The 14,146-nt window shown below is 33.6% G+C and overlaps 2 protein-coding genes across 2 annotated transcripts; one reads left to right on the plus strand and one right to left on the minus strand.

Annotated features, from left to right (window-relative positions):
- The first annotated feature begins 203 nt into the window (after window positions 1-203).
- LOC109182322 (pentatricopeptide repeat-containing protein At5g03800) lies at window positions 204-3,735 on the plus strand. The gene is made up of 2 exons (XM_019332465.1): window positions 204-2,969; window positions 3,568-3,735. Exon 1 carries the CDS (start codon window positions 302-304, stop codon window positions 2,957-2,959), a length of 2,658 nt encoding a protein of 885 aa, XP_019188010.1. The 5' UTR covers window positions 204-301; the 3' UTR covers window positions 2,960-2,969; window positions 3,568-3,735.
- LOC109182323 (beta-galactosidase 15-like) lies at window positions 2,906-7,318 on the minus strand. Its single transcript, XM_019332467.1, has 16 exons — window positions 7,135-7,318; window positions 6,947-7,042; window positions 6,739-6,851; window positions 6,569-6,635; window positions 6,386-6,478; window positions 6,132-6,275; window positions 5,965-6,050; window positions 5,771-5,876; window positions 5,594-5,681; window positions 5,397-5,515; window positions 5,139-5,300; window positions 4,838-5,040; window positions 4,538-4,754; window positions 4,224-4,442; window positions 3,542-4,121; window positions 2,906-2,969 (listed from the first exon to the last, which is right to left on the minus strand). The coding sequence occupies exons 1-16, from the start codon at window positions 7,303-7,305 to the stop codon at window positions 2,914-2,916; spliced, it is 2,520 nt and encodes an 839-aa protein (XP_019188012.1). The 5' UTR covers window positions 7,306-7,318; the 3' UTR covers window positions 2,906-2,913.
- Between the last annotated feature and the right edge of the window lie 6,828 nt (window positions 7,319-14,146).

The following is a 14,146-nucleotide window of genomic DNA, read 5'->3' on the forward strand; positions in this document are numbered from 1 at the left end:
AATTTATTCTACAAGTTTTGATGCGTGGGTGTTGGTCGTTTATTAGAAAAAAATTGTAATTACACACAAATAAAAAAAGAGACAAAATATAATTAACACTAAAAAAAATAATGACGTAATTGATATTAAGCCTAAAATTGAAGGACCAAATAAATAATTTACTGAAATTATTAATAAACCCTATTTGAATTGTCATTTTCTGTTTTTTCTGTTTTTCAGAATCAGAAGATAAACCCTGTAAGAACCATAGTTGAACGAGCAACATGCTTCTTCTCCCAAACCAATAAGCGGTCACAATTCCATGGCCGCCGTTATTCTCCGTCCCGCCGCGACACTCTCCGCCGCTTCCGCCTCCGCATTTCTCTCTGCCAGCAACCCAATCTCATCTCTTTCTGTAATAAAACCCAACCACAAATTCAAGCCCGCATTTTTCCTTTCAAACGCCTCACTCTCAATCCAAGAGCCCCTCCTCAGCTCCGACCCACTCATTAACTCTTCTATCTCAACACACCCTGAGCAGCGCGCCGTCGATTATGCCGATTTTCTTAAGCTCTCCGTCCGCTCTGGCGACGTTGGGCTTACTAGAGTCGTCCACGCCATGGTTCTCAAGCTTGAAGAGGACACCCGGTTGTCCAATGCTCTTATTTCCGCATATCTGAAACTGGGTCTTGTAGATTATGCTCTCGCCGTGTTTGATTCTCTTTCCTCCCCGGATATAAAATCATACACGGCCATCATATCGGGTTTTGCGAAAATCAACCGTGAAATTGAAGCCGTGGAGCTCTTCTTTGAGATGAGAGACTCAGGTATTGAACCCAATGAGTATAGCTTTGTCGCTTTGTTGACTGCTTGCATTCGTTCACAGAATTTAGAATTGGGGTTTCAAGTTCACGCTTTGATGATCAAATTGGGGTATTTGGATTCCACTTATGTTGTCAATGCCCTTATGGGACTGTATAGTAAATGTGGCAGTTTAGATTTTGTTATTGAATTGTTTGACAATTTGCCTAAACGTGACATTGCTTCGTGGAATACTATGATTTCTGGTATGGTTAAGGAGTCCATGTTTACTAGAGCTTTTGAATTGTTTAATGATATGCAGAGAAATGATTGTTTAAGAATTGACTATATTACACTCTCCACTCTTTTGAATGCATGCTCTGAGTGTTTTATGAGGAGAGGTCAAGAACTTCATGCCCATGCTCTTAGAATCGGGTACGAAAGCAATTTGAGTGTGAACAATGCGCTTATTAAATTCTATACGAGGTGTGGAAGCATAAAGAGCGTGATGGCTTTGTTTGAGAGGATGCTGGTGCGGGATGCCTTTACCTGGAATGAAATGATCACAGCGTATATGGAATCTGGTCTTGTTGATTTGGCTAAGGAACTTTTCGATCACTTGCCCGAGAAGAATGCAGTTTTATATAATGCTGTTTTAGCCGGATTTTGTCAAAATGGTGAAGGCTTGAAAGCAATGGCCTTTTTTTATAGAATGATCAAGGAAAGCATAGAGTTTTCTGATTTTACCTTGACTAGTATTGCGAATGCATGTGGGTTGTTGATGGAAAGAAAGTCGAGTAAACAGATTCACGGGTTTATTCTCAAGTCTGGCTGTGAGCCAAATGATTGTATCGAGGCTGCATTGCTTGACATGTGCACTCGGTGTGGGAGAATGGAGGATGCTGAAAAGATATTCCACAGAATGCCACTGGGCCACGGTAGATTGGTTGCATTGACATCTATGCTACGTGGATATGCTCAGAACGGGCAGCCAGAAAACGCAATTTCTCTATTTTTTGAAACGCAGTTAGAAGGACTAGTAGTCGTGGATGAAGTTGCAACAGCTACTGTTCTTGGCGTTTGTGGGACTTTAGGGTTACTTAAGTTAGGGGAAAATCTCCATTGCCTTGCCTTGAAACATGGTTTTCTGTCTGACGTGGTCGTTGGGAATGCTGTAATTAGCATGTATGCCAAGTGTGGTGAATTGGACAATGCAGTTAAGGCCTTCGAGCTTATGTCATCCCGTGATTTATGTTCATGGAATAGTTTGTTAGCTGGTTATGTCCTTCATAGGCGGGGAGATGAAGCTTTGGATACATGGTCAAGGATGGAAAGACTAGGAATAGTGCCAGACTCCTTTACCTGTCTCCATATACTTTCAGCATATAGACACACTACAAAAAATGTAGTTAATCGCTGCCAAAGCTTCTTTTTCTCAATGCAGTCTGCATATGGTGTTTTGCCCGCCTCAGATCACTATGCCTGCTTGGTAAGCGTATTAGGTTACTGGGGTCTGCTCGAGGAAGCAGAGGAAACAATCAATACAATGCCTTTCGAGCCAAAGTCTTCTGTTTGGCGGGCTTTGCTTGATAGTTGCATAATGCATTTGAATTCCTCCATCGGGAAGAGGGTCATCAAGAAAATACTATCCATGGAGCCACAGGATCCATCAACATTCATACTAAAATCAAATCTTTATTCAGCATCCGGAAGATGGCAGTGCTCGGAGCTTGTGAGGGCAGAGATGAAGGAGAAGGGGTTCCAGAAAATCCCGGGCCAAAGTTGGGTCATCTGTCAGCATAAATTCCACTCGTTTTTTGCCAGAGACACATCGCATTTGCAGTCTAAAGACATCTACAGCGCACTGGACATACTAATCCTGGAATGCATGAAAGCGGGATATGTGCCCGATACAAGCTATGTTCTTCATGAAGTTGAAGAGTATCAGAAGAAGGATTTCTTGTTCCATCACAGCGCAAAATTGGCACTCACATACGGCCTTCTAATGACCAAACATGGGAAACCCGTTCGCGTTATGAAGAACATTCTTCTATGTGGTGACTGTCATACATTCTTCAAGTCTGCTTCCATTGTCACAAAGAGAGAGATACATGTTAGAGATACTTCAGGTTTTCACTGTTTCTTGAACGGTAAATGCTCTTGCAACGATCGCTGGTGAGACAGATCAGGTACATATGATTTTGTAAAAGAAAAAAAGAATTAAGCTTTGCTATTTGTTCACTATAATCATAATTCCAACACAGTATCGTGTGCACAGTTTTTAGTACTTCAGACAACCTCTGCATCTTGACTAGGACAACAACATATATTAATACAGGACAACATATATTTTCATCAAAAGTTTGTTCTAAATTATGACTTTTTCTACCCAAAAAAGGACATAGACAAAAAGGGATGAACTTTAAGCTCATAGAGTGCACTATATTAAAGAGTTTTGGCTATACAATGGAGTAGGCGAGAAATTTTGTGAGCACAATTCTGGATTAACTTCAGAGTGAAAGGGGATGTTGTATGGCCTTGTTTGGAATATTTAAAGCTCTTGGGATGCTATATGACCTCATTTGGAAGTAGCACAAGAATAGCTGAGTTGAAGTAGAGAATGTTAATTAACTAATAATAATTTTCATATATTATTATTGAATTAAAGACAGAATCTAGTCTAATCTAATCTAAAATCTAAACATAAAACGAGGTAACAAAATCTAATCTAAGCCAACACACTAACAAGTAGCTTCAACTGCTAGCCTTCTGATTTTGGATTTGCAGGTTGTGGTTGGGAAAAGGGCATCGGAGACATGGAGAGTGCACTTCTCCTTCCCCACACAAGCCGATTGAATCACTGCTATGGTGTTGGTGGCATCACAATGGCTTGTTTCAAAGGATCCACAACTGCCTTTTGGTTCACCAAAGCTAGCAAAGTTGATCTTTGAGATTTTTTTGCCTCCTCCTTGGCAAGACAATTCCAATGTGTTTCCTTCATGTACATTGGCAGATATGGTTCCAACTGTCACGGTTTGCACCCTAACTTCTTGAGGACGACCGCCCATCTCTTCGAACAAAACCAATTGGTTGTTTCCTGTCTTACGTAGGAAGGAACGTGGAACATGGTACCATCTTTGTGAAGGCTTTCCACAACCGGTTACACATTTTGATCCACCATAGTTTCCACGATAGTCACATTGAAGGCACCCATCGGATTTGGCAAGGAAGGATGGCCAGTATCTACCAATGTTATGTCCATTCACCCATGCAATTCCCTTCCCCATTCCTGTCAAATCCAACACCACAGAGTCTTCACCTGCTGGGGTCTTAAAGAATGTCTGCAAGATCCAAAATGAGCATAAAAGTTACATCTATACAAAGCTTGTGTTAAGAATAATGGGGAGATCGAGTAATGTAATTAACGGTATGGATTGAGTTACCTTGTACCAAATAAACATTCTGTCTGTTTGGAAGTTAGATTCGTGCCATGTTAACTTATTGTGGTCATCAAGCTTAAAAAGTCCTTTAGAAATTCCATGTAATCCGACCATATATGTCCATGTGTTCTTTGATAAATCCATCCCTTCACCATTTGGTTCAGCTAACTTAACTGGTCCAATAACTCCTTGTCCTACCTTTTCAAAATATTGTCCATAATTCTACCAACAAAGAAAACACAATGAAGAATTATATTAGGGAAAAAAAATAAAAAAATAAAAAATTGATGGTTGGAATGAAAATATTAAACTCTTACGGGTAGTCCGACGGTCTCACTAAGTAAAGAAATCGTATTGATATCTTTTCGGAGTTTCACATTCCTCTCAAATGAAAATTTAAACTTTCCATCATCTTGAGCCCACTCAGAACCTATGTGCTTGTTGTTAAAAAAGACATGGAGAACATGGCTTTTTGTATTAACTTCAAGAGTAAGCTCTTGACCCAAAATTGGATTACTTTCATTTATCTTGAAACTGAACAAATTAAAACAAATAATAATCCATTAGTGATCAATCCTATACCAAATTACTATGATTATTTGCCTAATATACATTACCTTGTCATGTACCACAAATAATCGGTAGTATCATTTGTTACAACTTTTTGATCGAACAGTTGTTTGGCATCAAGAGCATCTATCAATACTGAGCTTTGATCCTTGTGTCCATACTTGAGATGCATTATAGTTTCAGGTCTATATGACCATTTCAATGCCCCTTCACTCAACTTCTTCACCATCACAGTTGTTTGAGCATTAACCTACAACAAAAAAATGTCAATAAAATATATTAAAATTATTAGTTACATTCATGAATATTGTAGTAGATTAATTGATGTCTTTATAATAAGCTACTCACCCGAGCTGTATTATAAACTTCTGTTTTGCAATCGGGGAGAATTGTGACAGACCATGCAGTAGTAGTATAATTTTTGCCTTCAAAGGTGATGGATATGTCATCTTTGTCGTTTGCATTTCCTAAGAAACATACCCTTTTATCCTTGTACTCATACACTGTCGACTGAAAAATATAATATAGAATGAAGTCATTAGATTCATTAAAAATTGAAAAAAAAAATTGGAAGAATTATCAATTATAAGGAATTATAGCACTTACAGACATCATCCTTCCATAATCTGTGTTGGTTGCATTGCCATACAAAAGTACATCCTCTAATGAATATAAAAGGTTATGGAGTTCCTTGAGATGCCCCCACTTTGGTTGGTTCACATTGCCTAAATCATTTCCACAATTGCATTAGTATCAATAGATCAGAATAAGATCAGATTAAAGTTTGCTAATTAAAACTTTACCATATTCATCCAGGGGAGCATTGTAGTCATATGTTGTAGCAATGTATGGTCCACCCGATGTTCTTCCAAAATTTGTTCCACCATGGTACTAAATATGAAAAAGTTGGTTAATCTTGGGAAGTGGAAAAGTAAGAATAAGACAAATTTTTATGCCTAACAATACATATTATACCATACCATATAGTAGTTTTGTAGAGATCCGCCATATTGAAAAAAACGAGCAACAGCAAATGCAAGATCTTCTGCAGGTCTGTGTGGGTCTCTATCTCCCCAGTTCTTAAACCTTACATATTAATGAATCAAAATTATAAATGTAATTAAATTTTCAATTAATTACATAAATAAACAAAATAAAATTAAAGCATACTAACCAGCCACTCCAATTTTCAGTCCAAAATTTAGGGTTATTGTTCTTAGGCCAAAATTGATCACAATAAAATCCATTGCAAGTATTAATCTGCATTTTTGACCAAGGAATTAAACTAAATATATATAATTATATTACCAAAAAAAAATAAAAAAAAAAATAAAAATTTACCATAGTTTTGGGAGCATCATCCTCTTGACACATGATCCAAGGCACTCCAATATTCAAAGAAAGAGCAAAATCCGCACACCAATTTATATACTTCTTTCCTTCTTCTCCGTAGTGCGATATAATATTCCCATACTCATTTTCAATCTATTTTTTTAAAAAAAAAATATAATAATAAATATTTAAGTTTGAGGTGAAAATTTTTAAAAAAGATTAAAAATTCAAAAAAAAAAATAATCAGAAAATGGCAACATTACCTGGGCAAGGATAATATTTCCTCCTTGACTAGCAAAAAGTTTCTCTCCTTTTACCATGTCTACAATTTTCTTTGTGAAGATTCCCATCTCCCTCTGAGCAAAAAAATCAATTTTTAAAAATTTGAAATGCAATAATAATAATAATAATAATAATAATAATAATAATAATAATAATAATAATACCATAAATACTGCATTGTTGGTTCTGAAAGTTGTGTTTGGCATGTTGTATAACCACACAGGAAATCCTCTGAAATTTAATAATAATAATAATAAGGTAAAACATTACAAGACTTTAAAACCTCCTAAAGATTTATAATGTTTATGAAGTAAATATCAAGATTAACGTTTACCCAAAATTCCATTCTGCACAAACGTATGGACCTATTCTTAACATAGTATAAAGCCCTTCATTTTGCACTGCCTTGAGAAACTGTATCAAATCTTTATTTCCCGAAAAATCATACTGTAATATTAAGCAAAAATTAAAAATAAATTATATGTAAACACATATTTCCAAATTAATTAATAAAAAAAATATGAAAAGATTCCAATTCCAACCTCTCGGTAATTAGGTTCATGAGCATTCCAAAAAACATAAGTTTCTATAGTGTTGAGGCCACCATCTTTTCCCTTTTTTATCAAAGAGGGCCACATCTATATAAATAAACAAATTTAAGATATTAACAATACAAAAAAATATTTAAAAAAATTATTTTAATAGAGTATATAACAAAATTGAGAAATACTTGAGCTGTGCTACGAGGATAGTGAATGGAACCAGAAATGATGAGTTTTCTCTGACCATTAATTTTTAAGGCGCGATTATCATAGGTAACTTGTAAAGCATCATAAAAAGGTAAATTGTAAGAAAATATAGTGAGAGCAAGTGCCATGAAACTAGTGAGTAAAGATGCCATTTTACCAAAGAAGAATAAGAATAAGAAAAGATTGGAATGAATTTGTTGTTTTAGTATTCCCCTATTTATAAGAAGGAATTGAAGTATGTAGATAACTAACGTTATCTAAATAATAGCTACTTTTACTAAGTAAAAACGTATTATCTTTAAATTATCTTTTAAAAAAATTCAAAAGCCTAAATTATCCTTATGTCAAATTTGAATAAGACTTTTAGCACTTGATTTATTTATTTATTTTAAATCATTTAAAATACATCAAAAGTTATAAAGGCTTATAAAATATTAAGTATGAAATTAATAAATAATTTTTCTTATTTTGTTCCTTTTCAGAGTTAAAAATTATTATTTTTCACTTTTTAAAAAATCCATTTTTGTGAGAGATAACAATGTCTTATACTTAAATTATACTCTGTAGATAATATTATTCGAGATGATATAAAATGAAAGAGGGCTATCAAATAAAAATTTAAAAATGAAAGATAAGATGTATAGTTAATCAAGGAGGATTAATAAACGCATAACAAAGGGCAAAATAGAACGGTTCATTTGACAAGTGCATCCATGCTCCATGCCTGGGGGCTGGGGCGTTCAAGTGTCCAAAAATTCCCCCTTCAACAATCTCCCCACTCTCATATTCTAAGTAAATAAACTTATAATAATAAGTGATGAAATATTATCTTGACATAATGCAAATAATAATAGGAATGCCTCGGGGCCGGGGGCTTAGCTTCGTCGTCTGACTTATAGGCCATGACTGGAGGCGGCAGAGTGAGGGAAATCGTTAAAAATATGTATGAGAAAAAAGTCCAAAGATGATGAAAGGTATAAATTGGATTTCTTGTGCGTGTGGGCCTGTATGTGAGCTTAGAATTAATTCGGCAAAGGTATGATCGTTTTAAAGAAATATATGCTGATTATCTGGTACTAAAGAGACAGATTACAGTTCAAAGACCATCTATAGCGCAGTGGACATACTAATACTGGAATGCAGGAAAGAGGATATGTTCTTCATGAAGTTGAAGAGTATATTTTCATCAAAATTTAGTTCTAAATTATATGACGTACTTTTCTAACTTATACCCCTACAAACGACATATTTCAAAGTCTCAAGCTAAGGGATGAATTGTAAGCTCATGGGGTGCATTTTGGCAATACTTTCTCATGAGTAAAGCTAAATTTTGGATTACCTTCAATGTTAAATAATTTTTTTATACCATACGGAAAAGTTTATGAGTGTATTTGGTAAATAATTGTTAGTTGATTGGTTAGTGAATTTGACTAGTTGATAATATTAGCTAATTGTAAAAAAAATATTTGGTAAATTAACTGTTAGCTGATTACGTCGTACAAAATGACTTTATCAAAAAACTGTTTTGAACAATTTTTTGAATTTATGTTTTGAAGCAATATGCTGAAACAAAAAACTAATTAGTCACGTATATTGATTGTTTAACCAAGTCAAACAGCTAATATTAATCAAACAAACCAAAACTGATTGATAAGTTAACTATTTTACTAAACATGGTTTATCTTGATGTCATATATAGTTATCATAGTAATTGGGATGTCATATATATGACCTCATTTGAATAATAAACTAAGTAGCGGTATTGTAGTGGAGAAAATATTGAATTTAATTAACTAATACTTCTCATTTATTTGAATTAAAAAATATAAAGACGACCAATCTAATCTAATCTAAAATCTAAACATAAAATAATGTAATCAATTAATCTAATCTAAGCCAACACACTAGCCATAGCAGAACTAACTAACTAGCTAACAAGTAGCTTCAACAGCAAGCCTTTTGAGTAACAGACCATGCAGAAGTGGTGTAATTCTTGCCTTCAAAGGTGATGGATATGTCATCTTCGTCATTTGCATTTCCTAAGAAACACACTTTTTTTTCCCTTGTGCTCGTACACTGTTGACTGAAAAATATAAAATGATTTCATTAGATTCATGAAATTTGAACAAATTAAATTGAAAAACTAACGAATATAATGAATTATAACACTTACAGACATTATCCTTCCATAGTTAGTATTGTTTGCATTGCCATACAAAAGTACATCCTCCAAATAATATAAGAGGTTATGGATTTCCTTGAGATGCCCCCACTTTGGTTGGTTCACATTGCCTAAATCATTTCCGCAATTGCATTAGTATCAATAGATCAGAATAAGATCATCAGATTAAAGTCTAGTAATTAAAACTTTACCATATTCATCTTGAGGAGCATTGTAGTCATATGTTGTAGCAATGTACGGTCCACCCAATGTCCTTCCAAAGTTTGTTCCACCATGATACTAAAGATTAAAAAAAAAAAAGGTTAAATCAGAAAAATAAGAATAGAGCAATAAAGCATAATATGGTACGTACCATATAGTAGTTTTGTAGAGATTCACCATATTAGAAAAAATGAGCAACAGCAAATGCAAGATCTTCAGCAGGTCTGTGAAGTTCTCTATCACCCCAATTCTTAAACCTTAATGCAAAAGAATCAAAAATATTAATGCAATTAAATTCTTAATTAATTACATAAATAAACTAAATAAATTTAAAGTCTATACTAACCAGCCACTCCAGTTTTCAGTCCAGAATTTAGTGTTATTGTTCTTAGGCCAGAATTGATCACAATAAAATCCTTTGCAGGTATTAATCTGCATTTTGAACCAATTCATGAAAATTAGTTAAATTAAATATAATTACTAAAAAAATATAAAAATAATTTTAAAAAATAAAAAATTATCATAATTTTTGGAGCATCATCCTCTTGATATATGATCCAAGGCACTCCAATACTCAGAGAAAGAGCAAAATTCGCACACCAATTTATATATTTCTTTCCTTCTTCTCCGTAGTGCGATATAATATACTCATACTCATTTTCAATCTATTTTTTTTAAAAAAAATTGTAATAATAAATATTTACATTCGAGGTGACAATTATTAAATAAAAATTAAAATTTAAAAATCAGAAAAATGGCAACATTACCTACTGGGCAAGGATAATATTTCCCCCTTGACTGGCAAAAAGTTTCTCTCATTTTACCATGTCTACAATTTTCTTAGTGAAGATCCCCATCTCCTTCTGGGTAGGGAAATGATTTTAAAAATCATGAAATGCAATAACAATAACAATAACAACAACAACAACAACAACAACAACAACAACAACAACAACAACAACAATAATAATAATAATAATAATAATAATAATAATAATAATACCGTGAATACTGCATTGTTGGTTCTAAAAGTGGTGTTTGGCATGTTGTATAACCACACAGGAAATCCTCTGAAATTTAATAGTAATTAATAATAAGGTGAAAAATTACCAATACTTTAAATGCTCGAAAAATTTATAATCTTTATGAAGCAAATATCAAGCTTGACATTTACCCAAAATTCCATTCTGCACAGACATATGGACCTATTCTCAGCATACTGTAAAGCCCTTCATTTTTTATTGCCTTGAGAAATTATATCAAATTTTTATTTCCCAAAAAGTCATACTACAATGTTAAGTAAAAGTTAAAAATATATATACACATATTTTCAAATTAATAAAAAGATTTATTAACAATTTTAGTTACGTTCAAACCTCACGATAATTAGGCTCATGAGCATTCCAAAAAACATAAGTTTCGATGGTGTTGAGACCATCCTCTTTTGCCTTTTAAAAAAAAAAAAGTAATAGAGTATATAACAAAATTGAGAAATACTTGAACCGTGCTACAAGGATAGTGAATAGAATTAGAAATGATGAGTTTTCTTTGATTATTAATTTTTAAAGCACGATTATCATATATAACTTGTAAAGTATTGTGAAAAGGTAAATAACAAAAAAATATAGTGAGAGCAAGGGCAATGAAGCAAAGTGAGAAAAGATGTCATTTTAGAAAGAAGAATTGGAATAAGAAAGGTTTGGAATGAAATTTTTGTTTTAGGATTCCTCTATTTATAAGAAAGAATTGAAGTAGGTAGATTGTTAATTAACATAATGATAGCCAAAATATTTAAATATTATTTAAATAATATCTCCTTTTACTAAGTAAAAATGTACTCCGTATTATCTTTAAATTATCTTTTTAAAAAAAATTCAAAAATCAAAATAGATTACACCTAAATTATCCTCATCTCATGAATCGCAACTAGATTTTTAGCACATGATTTATTTTTACTTAAAAAAAATCTTTGAAAATATAGAAAAATTAATAAAGGCTTGGCTTGATCGGCGGGCCGCCGGCGACAGAGCGTCCGGTCCTGGTGTTCTACGCCGGAGGGCTTTACGGCCCGGTCCGACCAATTCTATTGCAGCATTGGGAGAACATAGACGAAGACATTAAAGTCCATAGCTATCTTCCGAAGAACGTGTCGTACCAGGGAATGATGAGGAAAAGCAAGTACTGCTTATGTCCCAGTGGGTACGAGGTTGCCAGTCCAAGAATGGTGGAAGCGCTGTAAATGGGTTGCGTCCCCGTGCTTATAAAACATGGCTACGTGCCGCCGTTCAGTGACGTCTTGAACTGGACGGCGTTTGCGATTATTATTCTGGTGGAGGACATCCCTAACCTCAATGTTTGTTTGTTTTTTTTTTTTTTTTTTTTTACAATTCAATTTTAATAAATTTAGTATCAGGGAATAAAATTTATATAGTTGTAGTATGGCAAGTGTTAAATTTATATATATTTTATACAACACTTATTTTTGTTTTTTTGTCGGACCCCGAGTTATCGTGAGAAGGAAACTCGTTACGTTCTTGTTTTTGTCAGACCACGAGTCGTCGTGAGAAGGAAACCTTGTTCTTATATTAGCACCAGGCCGACCAAATTGATTTTTCCATACGAGAGCGGGTTCGAACTCCCAACATCTCTTAATCTTAAAGGATAAGAATGCACGACCATTCACGTCAACTAAACTGATTTATACAACATTTTTATTAATATAATGTTAGTTTAAATTTGTTTATATATGCTTTGTTTATGAATAAATTTAGTTATTTACTCGTGGTGTGGATAAAATGGTACATGTATAAGTGTCATCCAGTTTAACATACAAGATTTCTCGATCAAGGCATTAATTTTCACTCCAATAGACGTCAAAGCTAAGGACCAAGTAGGCAAGAATCTTCTTTTGTCTTATTTATCATGCTATTTTGACAAGTTCACTTAGAAACAAAAAGAATTTATTTGTCTAGTGTAAAATACTACAAAGTCACATCATGGATTCATGGTATCCAACGAACATTCTAAGGGAATTGAAGAAAAATGGACAGTATACATGTAGATCGGAGTAACTTCATATATATCTCAATTATAAACATATAGAGATAAAATAAGATAGATATATCATATATGATTTAGGTAGGATAAAACATTAATACATTAATTTAATGGTACATGTATTAATATGATTTTCTTAAACTTGACCTCCTAGATGATGTGTTTCAAGGAAAGAGACAACAAACAATCACTTGACGCCCCCTATTATCTTGGTATGTGTGAATTCTTTATTAACAAATCATCCAGCAACCCAGTTTTGCTCCTTTTTGTAATGTATTAACTTCATTTCTCATTGTCTGTCCATATGTACTATTTTTCAGTTATGTTTTTTTTTTTTTTTTTTTTCTTTTAGAGTTAATTCTATTTTTTATCTTATATTTATAGGTGACATATCATTTTAGTCATTTTTTTTTTAAAAAACATTCTATGTTGGTCCTAGTATTATTGTAACATGACAATTTTTTGTCATTCGTCAACAAAATTATTTAAATGTCATTAAATATGAGAATATTTTAGTCTATTTAGTTCTAAGCGTTAATTTTTTTATCCTAAATTTATATATGTCATTCCAATGCTGCATAGGCTTAGGTTGTGGAGGCTCTGCTGCGGAGGCGCTATGAATTAGGGATTTAAAAAAAAAAGTGTATTAACCCACTTTAATTTGTATTAAAAAGACTGAAATGTCTTCGTATTTAACGTCATTTAATAATATTACGATCGAAAGGGATATTAAAAAAAGATTAAAAATAAAATGACACATAAATCTAAGTGCAAATATTTATAGGTCATTGGTTAGATATGACTAAGTAAACCTTAATATAAGTTAATCATATAATGAGATGTTATAAAATGAATCCACCAACTAATCAAATATTAAAGAGTTCAATACAATAATGGCATGTAATGGAATGAAAAAATAATAGTTTTAAGAAATTTAAAAACCAGTAGGACTATAGGCCGGCCTCATAAGCCTCACTTAGCTAATTTCTTAAGTAATTGTTCATCAAATGAGTAATGATGTTGATGGATATATTAGGAATAGAACCAAAGCAATTTGGTCCAAAAAAGTGGAGCAAGAAGGACTCGAGTAGACCTAGGACTTTGAGGTTAAGCCCCGTGTTTGACCCGGGTTGCGGCGTCTAGCCTCGGCCCCGGCTAAGCCCAATTGGGGCCTCGGCCTGGGCTACGGCCGAACCCCAGGCCGGGTTTGGCATAGGCCTCGGCTGAGGGGGGCCTCGGTCGGCCAACCCGTAGGCCCGATCGCGAGATCGGGTGCGGTCAAAGGAAGTTGTAACCAATTCCTCTTTAGTTTTTTAGGGGAACGGTTTGGAGGCTTATTAGTATAAAATAGCTATCTATTTGTCTTGATTAGGACATCTTCATCTACTTTGTCTAAACACAAGCTACTCCTTTTGTAATTAATAGCTTTACACTACGGATAAATACAATATTTTATCTCCGAGACTAGTATCACTTATTTTTCTATTACATTACCCGTCTTTATTATTCATTTGATATTTTCTTTAATTATTGAATTTGATAATTCAGACCAC

The sequence above is a fragment of the Ipomoea nil genome, unplaced genomic scaffold (genome assembly GCF_001879475.1).
Source record: "Ipomoea nil cultivar Tokyo-kokei standard unplaced genomic scaffold, Asagao_1.1 scaffold1043, whole genome shotgun sequence".
In the NCBI taxonomy this organism is placed as follows: Eukaryota; Viridiplantae; Streptophyta; class Magnoliopsida; order Solanales; family Convolvulaceae; genus Ipomoea; species Ipomoea nil.